This window comes from Heptranchias perlo, chromosome 27, assembly GCF_035084215.1.
Source record: "Heptranchias perlo isolate sHepPer1 chromosome 27, sHepPer1.hap1, whole genome shotgun sequence".
In the NCBI taxonomy this organism is placed as follows: domain Eukaryota; kingdom Metazoa; phylum Chordata; class Chondrichthyes; order Hexanchiformes; family Hexanchidae; genus Heptranchias; species Heptranchias perlo.
Genome location: NC_090351.1, coordinates 11,446,881 through 11,461,800, shown reverse-complemented (window position 1 = coordinate 11,461,800; position 14,920 = coordinate 11,446,881). Strand labels below are relative to the sequence as shown.

The 14,920-nt window shown below is 41.6% G+C and overlaps 1 protein-coding gene across 2 annotated transcripts; it reads left to right on the top strand.

Annotated features, from left to right (window-relative positions):
• Window positions 1-1,902: 1,902 nt before the first annotated feature.
• Window positions 1,903-14,624, top strand: apobec2a (apolipoprotein B mRNA editing enzyme, catalytic polypeptide-like 2a). Of its 2 annotated transcripts, XR_010968346.1 has the most exons (4): window positions 1,903-2,148; window positions 6,569-7,107; window positions 8,890-9,041; window positions 14,167-14,624. XR_010968346.1 is itself a non-coding variant. In XM_068007325.1 (3 exons), exons 1-2 carry the CDS (start codon window positions 2,015-2,017, stop codon window positions 7,101-7,103), a joined length of 669 nt encoding a protein of 222 aa, XP_067863426.1. In that variant the 5' UTR covers window positions 1,904-2,014; the 3' UTR covers window positions 7,104-7,107; window positions 14,167-14,624. The 2 variants fall into 2 exon arrangements, 1 of the variants encoding a protein (XP_067863426.1); XM_068007325.1 differs by lacking the exon at window positions 8,890-9,041 and having other exon boundaries at window positions 1,904-2,148.
• The last annotated feature ends 296 nt before the right edge of the window (window positions 14,625-14,920 follow it).

Below are 14,920 nucleotides of genomic sequence, written 5' to 3'. Positions count from 1 at the left end.
ATTCCCTCCTGAACACAGAAGGAAAAGAAAGAACTTGCATTTATATAGCGCCTTTCACGACCTCAGGACACACCAAAGTGCCTTACAGCCAATTAAGTACTTTTTTGAAGGGAAGTCACTGTTGTAATGTAGGAAACGTGGCAGCCAATTTGTGCACAGCAAGCTTCCACAAACAGCAATGTAATAATGACTAGATAATCTGTTTTTTGGTGATGTTGGTTGAGGGATAAATATTGGCCAGGACACTGGGGAGAACTCCCCTGTTCTTCTTTGAAATAGTGCCATAGGATATTTTATGTCCACCTGAGAGGGCAGACGGAGCCTGAACTTAATGACTCATCCAAAAGACAGCACCTCTGACTGTGCAGCACTCCCTCAGTACTGCCCTGGAGTGTCAGCCCAGTGTTTTGTGCTAAAGTCTTGAACCCACAACCTTCAGAACTTAGAGGTGAGAGTGCTACCCACTGAGCTGACACCTTAACAGTTGTGACAAGGAAATGATGTCTTACAGTGAGGTTCCTCATTTAAATGTATGTCCAAATGGATAAGTGAATTGCGTCAGTAGTTGCCCTCACTCAAGTGGTCAGTACCTATGCACAAATCATGACGATAAGTGCCAACAGGCTATCTATGGAGGACATCTTCAGTCAGGCTTCATGCAGTCCTCATCCACCATCCGTGCTCATGCTTTTTCAGTAGGTGTCACTGTATAATAATCGGGAGTAAGAACCATTCTCTGAAACAAGGGCATTGACGCTGATTGTAGAGTCACTACCCCCACCTTAGTAGAGATAAGCCAACAGCCCAAACCAGGGACTGAACCTGGACCTTCCCAGAATTTATGGCTCAGAGACAGAGGGGGTCATTTTAACCTAACTCGCCGCATGAGAAACCCATGGGATTGGGAGAAACGATGGTTTTACACCCCGCCCAATGTTACTCTCCACTGACTTCAATGTCGAGTAAAGTCAGGCAGGGTTAAAACTAACGTTGCACCCGATCCCACCAGTTTCCCAACAGGCGGGATGCCTCTGAACCATCAGGTCAACTCTAACTTGAACAGAAAAGGCCTGTCAAGAAAATAAACAACGAGAATAAGTGATGGGTTTCAAACTTCTGTTTGGTGAAGTGATTATAACTGTTGAACCATGGAAGAACTCAACCTGTGCCAATAAAATGCTTCATGGTGGCATTTTATGAAAGAGTGGGGAGGGCGAATAGGTAGGCATCACGACACATGCAAGCTACATTAGGACCCCTTAAATTGGGTGTTGATAAACAAACCAAAAGGAAAAGTTTATCAATGGGAAGCGATTGGGGTACTGCCATTGGTCTCAGCACCTGCGCTAAAGAGGCCAACAGTCAGCCAGGATTCCTGCTCCTGAACTCTATCCAGAGACTCCTCCTGGAGAGTGCAGTGTGCATGGATGGTAAGTGAGGGCAGGACCTGGCTAGGGTGTGATGCCTTTTTTGATAGAATAGCCCGCTGGCCCTTACTGCCAAAGCTCGCACATGAAGAACAGTCTCTTGGGCAAGGTGCCAACTGCTACCCATGGAGGTCTATCTCAACGCCTTCAGGGAAGGAGGGAGGAAATTAAAGAAAAGATTTATTGTATGGAGGACTGTTCTTTTAAGAAACATAAATTTAATAAGAAACTTAACTTAAAAGTCTGCTGTATTATTTTACCTTTTTCTTTTCCTTCCTTTTTGATAAAAGATTCAAACGAAGGTAGAAAAAGAAATAAAGGATGAAGGGAAGGAACAAATGTGTTGGGAAGAAAATATTGTGAACCCAGCAGGAAAAATGTGACGATTAGGGAGAGTTGCCTGTGATTGACAGGGCTGATGGTGATGACACGGTTGCAGTTTATTTTGGGCTGGAAGACCTCTCCTCCTCCTTCGCTCCCTTATTTAGTGTTTGCGGCAGTAATGTAACAGGGACCTTTCGCTTGTTCAGTGCAGAGCTGCCTTTGGTCTGTCCACGTCGCACTGATCTGTCACTTTTCTGACCGCAATGGCTGAAAAGAAGGCTAAAGAAGAAACCAAGAAAGTTGACAGTGGAAAAAATGTAGAGGGCGAAGCGGATGGAGAGGCTTGTGAAGAGAACATAGAGCTCCCTGATCTGGGGCCTTTTGAAATAATTACCGGGTGAGTGTCAAACCTCTTTCTATACAGAGATGGCATTTCAGGAAAGAAGGAAAAGTTAGATAGAGATTTGACAAAAAAAAATCTACAGACTGAAGAGCTATTTTAAAATATATTTCACCTCTGATGAAAATGAACTGACCAAAGATTGACCATGCTAACACACTATATACAAAGAACTGCAGTTTATAACTCTTACCACAGATCAAGTAGTGTCAGACAAGATTTAATTGTGACAAGCACATTTCTTTGACAGAGAGAAAGTGATGCAGGGAATTTAAACTGGAGTGCATACAACCACAAGTTAAAAACACTGGTCGGTACTGTATTTAAGTGATATTAGTGAATAAGCTTTTAACACATTCCAATGACATTTATTTTTTCGCTGTTTTAGTGCAGGTATTAATCTAATTAAAATAAGGCCTGCATGAGCATTAATTCACTAATATCACTAACAGTTATCTCTGGATTTATATTTCTGTGTGTCGGAGTTTCTGAAGAAGGTGTTGTTTGTGTTACAAGTACAACATTGGTCTGGTTTTATGATTGCGCGGACCTGGCACAGAGCCTCATGTGCCAGGAGCTCATATCGAGAAGTTGTGGGCACGCTACCCCAAAATTGGCCAGTCCATGATGGGCAACACACCTGCAGTTTCCTGATAGGTGCTGCCAGCAGGAGTACACATTGGCCCTCATATATTGTGTCAAATATGATATGAGTATGTAGGCGTATATGTAAGTGCGGTATGAACGTGGATAAGTACAGTGTAGGATATGTAGGTGTATATGTAAGTGCGGTATGAATGTGGATAAGTACAGTGTAGGATATGTAGGTGTATATGTAAGTGCGGTATGGACGTGGATAAGTACAGTGTAGGATATGTAGGTGTATATGTAAGTGCGGTATGAATGTGGATAAGTACAGTGTAGGATATGTAGGTGTATATGTAAGTGCGGTATGAATGTGGATAAGTACAGTGTAGGATATGTAGGTGTATATGTAAGTGCGGTATGAATGTGGATAAGTACAGTGTAGGATATGTAGGTGTATATGTAAGTGCGGTATGAATGTGGATAAGTACAGTGTAGGATATGTAGGTGTATATGTAAGTGCGGTATGGACGTGGATAAGTACAGTGTAGGATATGTAGGCGTATATGTAAGTGCGGTATGAACGTGGATAAGTACAGTGTAGGATATGTAGGTGTATATGTAAGTGCGGTATGAATGTGGATAAGTACAGTGTAGGATATGTAGGTGTATATGTAAGTGCGGTATGAACGTGGATAAGTACAGTGTAGGATATGTAGGTGTATATGTAAGTGCGGTATGAACGTGGATAAGTACAGTGTAGGATATGTAGGTGTATATGTGTTTCCTACAAAGTAGTTCATTCTATCTGAAGCACTTTGAGATGTTTCTGAGAGATGTGATAAGGCGCTATATAGATACATATGTACAATGTGTTATGCAGTTTACATGAAATATATATCAATGTGTGTGTGTTCAGAAGTTCAAATAAACCTCATGCTAAGAAGGCCTGTTTCAAGTCTATTTAGCCATTTTTCCTGTTATTTATCGGGATCATTGTCTCCTTTAGTTTGCTGCAATAGGGACTGAGCCAGAGGCCGCGATATTAACCCGCCCACATGGCTGCGATAGGGTCATGATTGGGGGGATTGGGAAACCTGGCAATGAAAGGGAGGTGGGAGCTGCCGGCTCCACAATGTTAGTGCCTTTTCCAGCACTCCTTGTGGGCCAAGGGGAGCAGGACTGCTCCTCCGGTGTCTCAAGTAAGCCTTCGGCCTCCCCCCTGCCGATTGCAGCCTCTCTCTCCCCACTCCCGATCGCCGACCACCCCTGCTCCAGTCCCGATGTCCAATCATCCCCCCACCGTGATGGCCGACCTTCCCCCACTCCCGATTGCTGGCGACTGTCCTCAACTGTCCCCGGCTGTGGCCTCCTGCCACTGCTTTTCCCTCCCGGATGCCAGACAGGAAACGGAGATGAGAAAATGATAATGAGGTCGTGCCGTTAAGGTCGGCAAGAACTCCGCCTCCCCGGCCTAGCCGGGTTCTTCGTCCACTTTCAGCCTCCCCCGCACCCTCCCCACCTCCCCGTAAATATCGGGGCCTGAGTCTCTACAGGTGCTGTAAATAGACGAGAATGCAGAGCTGAAGTGACAGTGAATTTGCAGAGTGTACTGGATATATTAATAGGCAGGGTTCCACCATTAGACAGCTCATGAAATCATAACTTTTTAAAAAAGATTATTTCAATGTTTATAATAAGGTAGGATGTTTGTTGATTTACTGTGGAAACCCTGTTTATCTGATGAATTCAGAACAACGAGGAACTGAAGATTAATGAGCTCATTTATAAGTTATGAGGGTCTTTCTTGTCAGTGAGCTAAACCTGGAATTCTGTGCAATAACCAATGACTGTTCTAATGCATTAGTGGACGCTGTCTTTTTCTATAATAGAAACAAACCAATTTTGTCCAATCTCAGATTTTTAAAAATGAGGCAAAGAGAGTAAATATAGGTCAGTGGGGATTTAGATTTGAAGTTCGGACTTGCAATAACCCCAGATTTGATTTCCCTGCAGTTTGTTATGGAGCTACTTCAAGCCTTTAACTCTTGTTACTCGGCCCCAGTTGTACGTTTGATTGTGAATCCCAGTGTTGTGCAGTACAAAGACTGACACAGTGTTCCCTACCCATTCCGTCTCTACTTCTTTCTCCCATCTTTGTTGGTCTGTCTTGTGCTGTCGGCCTTTATTTCATTCGATAAAGCGTGAAGGCAAAAGGCAACTAACGACCAGGTCTCTGCCAGTGTTGCTTGGGGTTGGTGTTCTGAGAGGATGGGATCAAATGGGCCGCAAGGTCTCCTCCCTCTGAATCGGTCCTGTGTGTGTGCGAGAACCGTCTAGGCTGAAGCACCCTCAAATTTGCCTTCCCTCCCTGTGCTGGGTAGATGGTGGTGGGGGATATCTGTGCTCTTCCTCTGGTGCCTCCTCCTGCCAGCACAGCTGAGATAAGGAGAGTTAAAAATAAGTCTGAAATTCTATTCATTGAGATGCTGCTGAAAGTACAGAACGATGTGTCACAGGCTTCACAGGACAGGACGATGTGGGGGAGAGTGCCGATCTGAGAGAAGCAGAAACTCAGCTGTGAGCTTCAGATGACACCAGAACTGCTGTGCACATCTCAAATGGTTTGTTAATGTCACCTGAATTGCGATATTTCAAAAGAGCCTTCAACCATAAATTAATGTTTTATTGCTCATATGTATCAGAGAGTGAACTTTCTTAATAAACTGATTTAATTACTGTCACAATACAACACAGGCTGACCACATAACTTTTTATGTCACATAAAGAAAAACCTTCATTTATATGGAACTTTTATCAGTTCCCTCAGAAACATTTCAAAGTGCTTCACATACAATGAATTGCTTTGTAGTGTGCTGACTGTTATGTAAGCAAACATTTATGACAACAGCCATCTTATGCACAGCAATATCCCATAATCAGCAATGAGATGAATGGCTAGTTGATCTGATTTTGATGGTGTTTTTGAGGGATGAATGTTGGCCATGCTCTTCTTTGACTACAGCCATGGGATCTTTAGCTGCAGCGTAGTTGGTGCCACTCTTGCCTCTGAGTCAGAAGGTTGTGGGTTCAGAAGATTGTGAGTTCAAGCCCCATTCAACGCATAATCTAGGCAGACACACCAGTCTCCAATACTGAGAGTGCTGTATTGTCAGAGGTGCCGTCCTTTAGATGAGACATTTAACCAAGGCCCTGTCTGCCTGTCAAGGTGAATATTAAAGATCCTGCCCAAGATTCATCTTTCAACCAACATGATCAAAAAGAAGAATAATTGGCTTTCCTCTTATTGCTGTCTGTGGGACCTTGTGTGCAAATTGACTCTTGCATTTGCCGACTACATAAGATTAGTGATTACACTTCAAAAGCAATTTGTTTGAAGTATATTGCAATGTTTCTCAGAAATGTGATAAGGTACTACATAAATGCAAGTCTTACTTAACATCCATATGAAACCACCAGAACGGACAGCTGTAGCCTTTGTTTAACCTCTCACCTGGAGAGCGACACCTGACAATATAGCAACCCCATAGTTTTGCACTGGAGTACCAGCCTAGATTACGCATTCAAGTCCTGGAGCATGGAACCACAACCTTCTAACTCAGAGATCAGGGATCTGAAGCACGCTGACACACGGCTAAGATCTCGAATTAGATGACCGAGGTCATCTGGTATATATTAGATGTAAATCGTTGTGCACAGTGGCAAGGCTTTTCCGACCATTGTATTTTTTTTTTACAAGCGCTGTATTGGTAAGACAGAAATACTTTGTTTTCCTGTTATGTCCAATAACATCTGCTTCTTACTTTTCCAGACAACGCATGCCATCCATTTTCTTCAAATTCCAGTTCAAAAATGTAGAATACTCGTCAGGAAGGAATAAGACATTTTTGTGCTATTTAGTGGAAGAACAGGGCACTGAGTGTAAGAGGTCTGAGGGATACGTGGAGGATGAGCACTCAAGCAAACACGCAGAAGAGGCCTTCTTCACAGCAGTCTTCCAGACCTGCGATGGCAACCTCAGTTATTCCATCATTTGGTACGTATCCTCCAGTCCTTGTGCGATCTGTGCTTCAAAAATCGCTGAGTATCTGAATAAGTGCCCCAACGTCAAACTTACCATCTTCATGGCCCGTTTGTTCATGTGGGAAGAGCCTGAGATCCAGCAGGGCCTGCGGCAGCTGAAAGCGGCCGGCTGCCGATTGAGGGTCATGAAGACTTCGGAGTATAATTACTGCTGGAACACATACGTTGAAAATGAAGGGGAGACCTTTGCGCCTTGGGAGGACCTTCAAGACAGCAGCATGTTTTATGAAGAGAAACTACATGAAATTGTACAACATGCCTAAAAAGGTGAGGCATTCAGACATTTTCCCAAATTTGGGGGTTGCCACACTCTTGCTGTTTCTCTTTTATTTTCGGCGCATCCTTTGCTGTGGGCATTCTTGATTGTTTTTATTAATTTAGAAAAGGTAAGGCAACGTAAGATTGGTGTTGCCAACACTGGCAGTTTGGTTAACGACTTATTGCTTTTGCATCATTGTGTTAACATTTGGAATTCACAGCAATAGAGGGACTGAGCCTCTGGCTTAGTGGTAGCATTCCCGCCTCAGAGTCAGATAGGCTTAGGGTTTGAACCCCACTTCAGACAGTCCCAGTGAGTGGAGACCGGAGCTCTGAATCTGACTCATGTCCAGTGAGTGTGGGTGCCCATCGCACCCCCGCCCCTCCCATCATCGTATGAGTTGTGGAAATCCATAAAATCCCCCTGGCCGTAGGGGACTATAATTATAAGCTGGTATAAAGATGGCTACGGCCATGGAAGAAGCGTTCATGTTGCAGCCTGTCAGACTGTTAATCAGCCTGCGAATCCTTCCACTAGTTCACACTAGTCCCCAAGATACGAAAACAACAACAGGAATAAAGATAGAAAAATCTCTCTCTTTTCCTTCTATTCCTGTGAATTGTGTACATTAACACAACAGAGCAAAATCAATTATTCACCAAATTGCCAGTGTTAGTAATGCTGTTAGTGTCGCAACCAGTTACGAAGGAATACATCCTACAATGTTTTCACTAGAAGTTTGGCAAAGTGTAATGATGTGCTTGTGAATTTTTTGCATTATTAATTAATCTGCTGTGGCCTTGTTCATGGTTAGTCAAAACAAACGGTTTGTTGTTCATCGGCTAAAATGGATGGCAGACCTGAGTGACTTTCACCACAGTGCCATTAGTGGTTGGAGGACCGAATAGCAGGCATCACAGAGTTACCTATCAGGAGTAATAGAAGCAAGCTTTACCGTTACACTATAGATTTACTTGCAGGCATTACCAATGTAACAAATACATTATTAAATGATGACAACAAGAAATAAGCACGACAATCAGGAAGTCTGAAGAATTTTATACAGATAAATTCCTGTGGTATTGCACATAGAGTCAAGGCCGTGTAGTTTTCAGGTGAAATAAGATTAGTGGGCGAGGGATAATTGGAACAGGGTGCACTGAGTTCAGTTCCTATTTCAAAATGATACGTTATCCTTATTTTTAAATACATTGATTTTATACTATTATATATAGTTCAATCACGATACTTGAGGCAATATGGAAGCATTGGAGTTTACTGTAATACAGACTGAGGAGCTGGGAGATGCAAAACTGAGGTGCGACAGCACTGCCACTGGTGGGAGGGTATAATTGTGACGTGAGGATTTACATTGACAAGTTTCCATTATAAATGTGGAGTTAGAAATTTAGAATGGGAAAAAGCTAACACAAAGATGTGATAAAAATGTAACAACCGGAAGTGAAATTTTTTGGACAGGAAGTGTGCAGAGACTGAAAATTTTTAATATATAATAGATAGTTATACATTTAAGTGGTTAAAAAACATATAGTGGTACAATTATAGATTTGTCCTTCCAAACTTGAGAGCATTTTGAGGTGCATAATGCCAGGATGAAATATTGGTGCTTCCAGGTTTATCACTGGTGGGAGTGAGAGCAATTTCTGATGATGGGTTAAAGGTATCACATGAGAAACATATTGCAGAACATTAAAATGCATTGGCTTAAGTGTGATTTTTTTCTTCAACCTTGCTGAAAACTCCTAGTGACATTGTGCATATTTTTGCAGGAATATTCTAATATTATAACAGCGCTCAGAGGTGTTCATAACTATATTGAGAGCAGCTTCCTGACACTCCGCCTTGTGCAGCAGAACAGTGAGGCAGAAGTTGAGTACTTTTATGGGAGGGAGTTTGGAGAATGCACTCTCTCTCTGCAGAGGTAAATGTCCGCATTGAATCATAGAATGATACAGCACAGAAGGAGGCCATTTGGCCAATTGTGCCTGTGTTAGGTGCTTGAAAGAGCTATCCATTTAGTCCCATTCCCCTGCTCTTTCTCCATAGCCCTGTAAATTTTTCCCCTTCAAGTATTTATCCAATTCCCTTTTGAAAGTTATTATTGAATCTGCTTCCACCACCCTTTCAGGCAGTGCATTCCAGATCATAACAACTCGCTGCTTAAAAAATGTTTTCCTCATGTCGCCTCTGGTTCTTTTGCAATTTACCTTAAATCTGTGTCCTCTGGTTACCGATCCTTCTGCCACAGGAAACAGTTTCTTCTTATTTACTCTTTCAAAACCCCTCATGATTTTGAAAACATCAGTGAAATCCCCCAAATCAATCCTCTGTATAAAGTTACTAGAATTTTACAAAGTGTCCAAATTTTACAAAAAAGGAAAACAACATTTTGCTCTAAAATAATTAGGTCACTGTGAAAGTACTTGAAATTTAAAAAAATGTTTGGTGCTACAGTGTAGCATTGGGTTCTTAACTACTGAGAGTTGCCATGGAAGCAGAACACAGTGGGATGGCGAGTTTACATTTCAGATGTCTCTCTTTACACTGAGAATGTTTTCTAACCTTGTGAAATGGTGTCTTCTGATTGATCAACTGTTTGGGACATGGGAAGACAGGATATAGGAACTTAGGAACAGGAGTAGGAACATTTAGCCCCTCGAGCCTGTTCCGCCATTCAATGAGATCATGGCTGATCTGTGACCTAACTCCATATACCCGCCTTAGCCCCATATCCCTTAATACCTTTGGTTAACAAAAATCTATCAATCTCTGATTTAAAATTAACAATTGAGCTAGCATCAACTGCCGTTATGGAAGAGAATTCCAAACTTCTACCACCCTTTGTGTGTAAAAGTGTTTCCTATCACAGTTGAGTCTGATCCTGCCCTCTCCCATTGTTCACCAACCTGGACTTCCAGCAGGGATTGCTGGATAATGATCAGGAATGGAAACCCTGGCCAATTTTTCCCTTGCTAGCCAAGATCCCTGAGGCCTACCGCTGCCTGCCTGAGATCAACTTTAATGGTCTTGGAGTTGGCAAAAGCAGCCAACTATAATGCAGGAGTTGAGAGTTGATAGAAAACAGAAGTTCATCTTTTGTGACATTTTCATGTGATAATGATGAACCACTAGGTGGATGAAGCATCATTTTACAAAAGGAACGAATTTATATCGCATTTTCATGACCTCAGGATGTCCCAAAGTGCTTCACAGCCAATTAAGTACTTTTGCAGTGTAGTCTCTGTTGTAATGTAGGAAACATGGCAGCCAATTTGCACACAGTAAGGTCCCACAATTAGCAATGTGGTAGCAGCCAATATAGATAAGTGTGAGGTGGAAGCATTTGGTAGGAAGAATAAAGAGGCCACATTCTGCTTGGATGAAAAGTCTAAATGGGATAGAGGAGCAAAGGGATTTAGGGGTACAGATACACAAATCACTAAAAGTAGCAACGCAGGTTAATAAGACCATAAAAAAGGCAAATCAAGCACTGGGGTTCATTTCTATAGGGATAGAATTGAAAAGCAAAGAAGTTATGTTAAACTTGTATAGAACCTTGGTTAGACTACACTTGGAGTATTGTGCACAGTTCTGTTCTCCATATTATAGAAAGGATATGGAGGCATTGGAGAGGGTGTAAAAAAGATTCACAAGGATGATACCAGAACTGAGAGGATATCCTTATCAGGAAAGGCTGAATAGGTTGGGACTCTTTTCTCTAGAAAAGAGAAGGCTGAGGGGTGACCTGAAGGTTTTTAAGATAATGATAGGGTAGACGTAGAGAAAATGTTTCCACTTGCGGGGGAATCCAAAACTAGAGGTCATAAATATAAAATAGTTGCTAATAAATCCAATAGGGAATTCAGGAGAAACTTTTTTACCCAAAGAGTGGTAAGAATGTAGAACACGCTACCACAAGGAATAATTGAGGCAAATAGAATAGATGCTTTTAAGGGAAAGCTAGATAAACACATGTGGGAGCAAGGGATAGAAGGGTATCCTGATAGAGTTGGATGAAGCAGGGAGGGACGAGGCTCGTGTGGAGTATATATGCCAGCATAGACCAGTTGGGCCGAATGGCCTGTTTCTGTGCTGTGGTTTCAATGTAACTCTATGTAATGTAGGGAACATGGCAGTCAATTTGCGCACGGTAAGGTCCCACAAACCGCAATGTGATAATGACCAGATAATCTGTTTTAGTGATGTTGACTGAAGGATAAATATTGGCCAGGACACTGGGGATAACTTTACTGCTCTTCTTGGAATAGTGCCATGGGATCTTCTACATTCACCCGAGAGGGCAGATGGGGCCTTGGTCTAGCATCTCATCTGAAGGACGGCACCTCCAACAGTGCAGCACCCCCTCAGTACTGCACTGGAGGGTCGGCCTGGATTATGGTGCTCAAGTCCCTGAGGCTCGAACGCACAACCTTCTGACTCAGAGGCGAATGTGCGACCAACTGAGCCATGGCTGACACTTCAGACTTAAGATTCAGAACATTCTTCAAATTTGAAGCAACTCTTGAAAAGCTGTTAATATTTGTGGAACCAAATACAAAAAATGCTGGAAATACACAGTAGACCCATCAGTATCTGTAAAGAAAAAAAGGAAAAAATGTTAACATATCAGGTATCGTCCTTCATCAGAACCAAGACAATTTGTAGACCTGGTAAGTGAGATTCTTGTAAGTAATGGTTTGGCCGGCAGCTGATAATAATTGGATAGGGTTGAAGATCCCGCCTGATCCAAGCAGCATCAGCTGTTCCTGTCAAGTATAGCTTTCATTACATCAGAGTGTCTCTAGCAACAGCAGCTGTTTTTGTTTCATTTTAAATTTAGAAGATCCGTGAATTCAATTCTGTGAGAAGGCTACCACCAGACCAAGGTTGGGACTGTCACTTTGCAACTGTTCTTATAAACTCATATATTTCATGAGCCACCTTTGTGAGAGATTTTTGAGAAAGAGGCTCACCTGTCAGCCTGTTCTGATGAAGATTCGTTCTAGTAAATCGCAGCAATGTTGCAGGGTGCAACAGTTACCAAGCAGGTTCTTACGAGATGTAGAAATTAGGAACTAAAACATACACAGTGCTGCTGTAACCCATGGAGCCAATGGCAGGCAAAGAGAGCCAGCAATAAACTATAATCTGGGATTAGTGACCATTTCAAGGCCTCCAGATTGGATAAACAGCAAGGAAATTGGATTCCCTCCAATGGTGTTAGCTTCTTTATGCTGGCTTGGTTAATCCCCTGAAGTAAATGTCACAATTCTTCATGGTTAGCCGTTTTTACTGTAAAAAGCACAAAAAGAAACATAAATTAAAAATGAAATATTTCATGTTAATTAGTACAAGTGCAGTATATCAGTAGTCATTGTGTGTAACTGCGGATAATTTCCTCGGGCTGTTTTTTGAATGCATTTACAATTTATGCTAACCAGATGAAATATTTTTGCTTCTGGTAATGATGCTGCAAACAGAGGAGATGATTCCTAAAGGTGTTGCCAAAAGTGACAGACATATTAAAATCTAGATAAATGCACATATTTGAATGAAAGTTCTGTAAGTGAAAAACTATGCAGTAAGCCAGGAAACGGTACTTAGGCTTGTCCTTTGAGACTAGCCATAATTCAAATACTCTCCTGATACACCAGCTTTTTTATTTCCATATTCCTAATGTTCCAATGTTCTACTTGTAAACATGGTAAATGGCACAATCCTAGCAAAATATTACAGGGAACTTAATTCTAATGTTATTCGGATACCCAAAATTAATTTAATTGGTGCCGGCACAGGCACGATGGGCCGAATGGCCTCCTTCTGTGCTGTATCATTCTAGGAAATTGATAATCAAATTTTAGGCACTTAATAAAAATATTCACCTAAAAGATTTTGATACTACTGGGAAATACCCAGGCTAAAGCATTAGACCTGGGTTACAGCTTTAGACTTCATTGCCAGATCCCGTACTGCCTTACTCTTTGTTGCATTGTTTTATGACATGTGAGAGTCTCATATTTCCTTACACAATTTCAGCTGTCCTGGTATTTATAGGTCAACCAGTATAGGAGAGGGTACACCAAAGAACCAGGGTAATCTAGTCAGGAGTACAATGAGGATGGAAACTTTTCTAATTATGTGGTAGTGATGAATTGACTGCAATCAGCACTGATGGTGATCTTTTAATGTACGTGTGGATATCTGGTCTGGAACGTTTTGCAAAAGCTTATGCAGTTTTGCATCAACTTGAAGCTAGTGTGCGTATGGTAGGTGCAGCCTGAAATAAACAGGAGCTGCAAACCAATACAGGACCCATTCACCCCTTCAATCCACTCCCAATAATCCTTGGCTCAGCAGTAGCACCCTTGCCTCTGAGTCAGAAGGTTAAATGTGCAAGCCCCACTTGAGACTTCAGCACATAATCTAGCCTGATCTTTTAGTGCAGTATCGAGGAAGTGCTGCACTGTCAGAGTGCCATCTTTTGGGTGAGTCGTTGACTGCTGTCTCAGGTGAATGTAAAACAACCCACCGTACTATTCAAAGAAGAGCAGGGAAGTTTGTGGGAGCTTGCTGTGCACAAATTGACTGCTGCGTTTCATACATTACAAGTGACTACACTTCAAAATTACTTAATTAGCTGTGAAGTTCTTTGGGACATCCTGAGGTCATGAAATGTACTTTATAAATGCAAGTTCTCTCTCTTTTTACCTTTTATAATATCCTGTGTAGTACTGCAGTGAAAACAATCCCTGCAAATAAAATTTGTTGGGACCGTGTCTGAGTTGATTATGTGGGTGACTGGACAGTCCAAATTGAGTGTATTCATATGCCTTTTAAAATAGGTGTACAAAGCAATACCGCATTGACTATCATATTACCCAATATAAGGCTGAAATATATTGCCATTAGTCTATTGAAATGTTACTCTAAGGAAAACACATTTGTTTCCATTAAGCCAAAAATCAACCAGGAAAAGTAACACCTCGTCAATGCTCTGCACTCACTGTGATTTATGAACAGTAATTGTATACTTTTCTTTATTATAGAGTATACTGGATGCTGTATGCCAATCACTTCAATAGCTCTACATGATGCAGTGAGATATCTGGGATGTTGCTGAACCTATTTTTTTTTTCACTTGGACTGAACTGAAAGGATTTGCTTTAACTTCTCTCACCATGCATTTTAAGTTTATTGAACTACATTTTCCGTTTGACTCCAACTTCAGTTCTTAGAAAATAGTCACTGCGACCTGTACCTTTGGAAAGGTCGTTCAGAGCTGCCTAATAATGCACTGTTATTTCAAATATAGAATTAACTTAAGTCTGTAAAGTTTGCATTTATATAGGTTTAGAATATGGTAATAAAATACTATGTTTTACATATAGAACGCCTGTGTTTTGTAGCAGATATCATAGCTGCCAATATGGGACTGTATTTAATATCCAAAATACGTCAGTCACCACCGACACTTTTTGTTTTACAATAAAATACCGACTGCGTATTTCTGTGTTGCTCAGTTCTTCCATCATCTGATGAAGTTATTTGTCCCCCAAAGCACCCGGTAAAGGCACCTTTAAAATGCCTGTTCTCGAGGAATAATAGACTGTAGTTATTAGGGTGCGATTTGTCTGAAATTGAGAAAAAGGCCCTAGCTATAAGATTCCTGCTAAGATTTTCATGTTTGTTCTGAAACCTACACAGGCTCATAAATTTCAAATCCTCTTTCACAATAATTTGTTCAGTCTAAAAATAATTGTTGTTTTGCTGATGCTTTCATTTCAATAGCAAGACATGCAC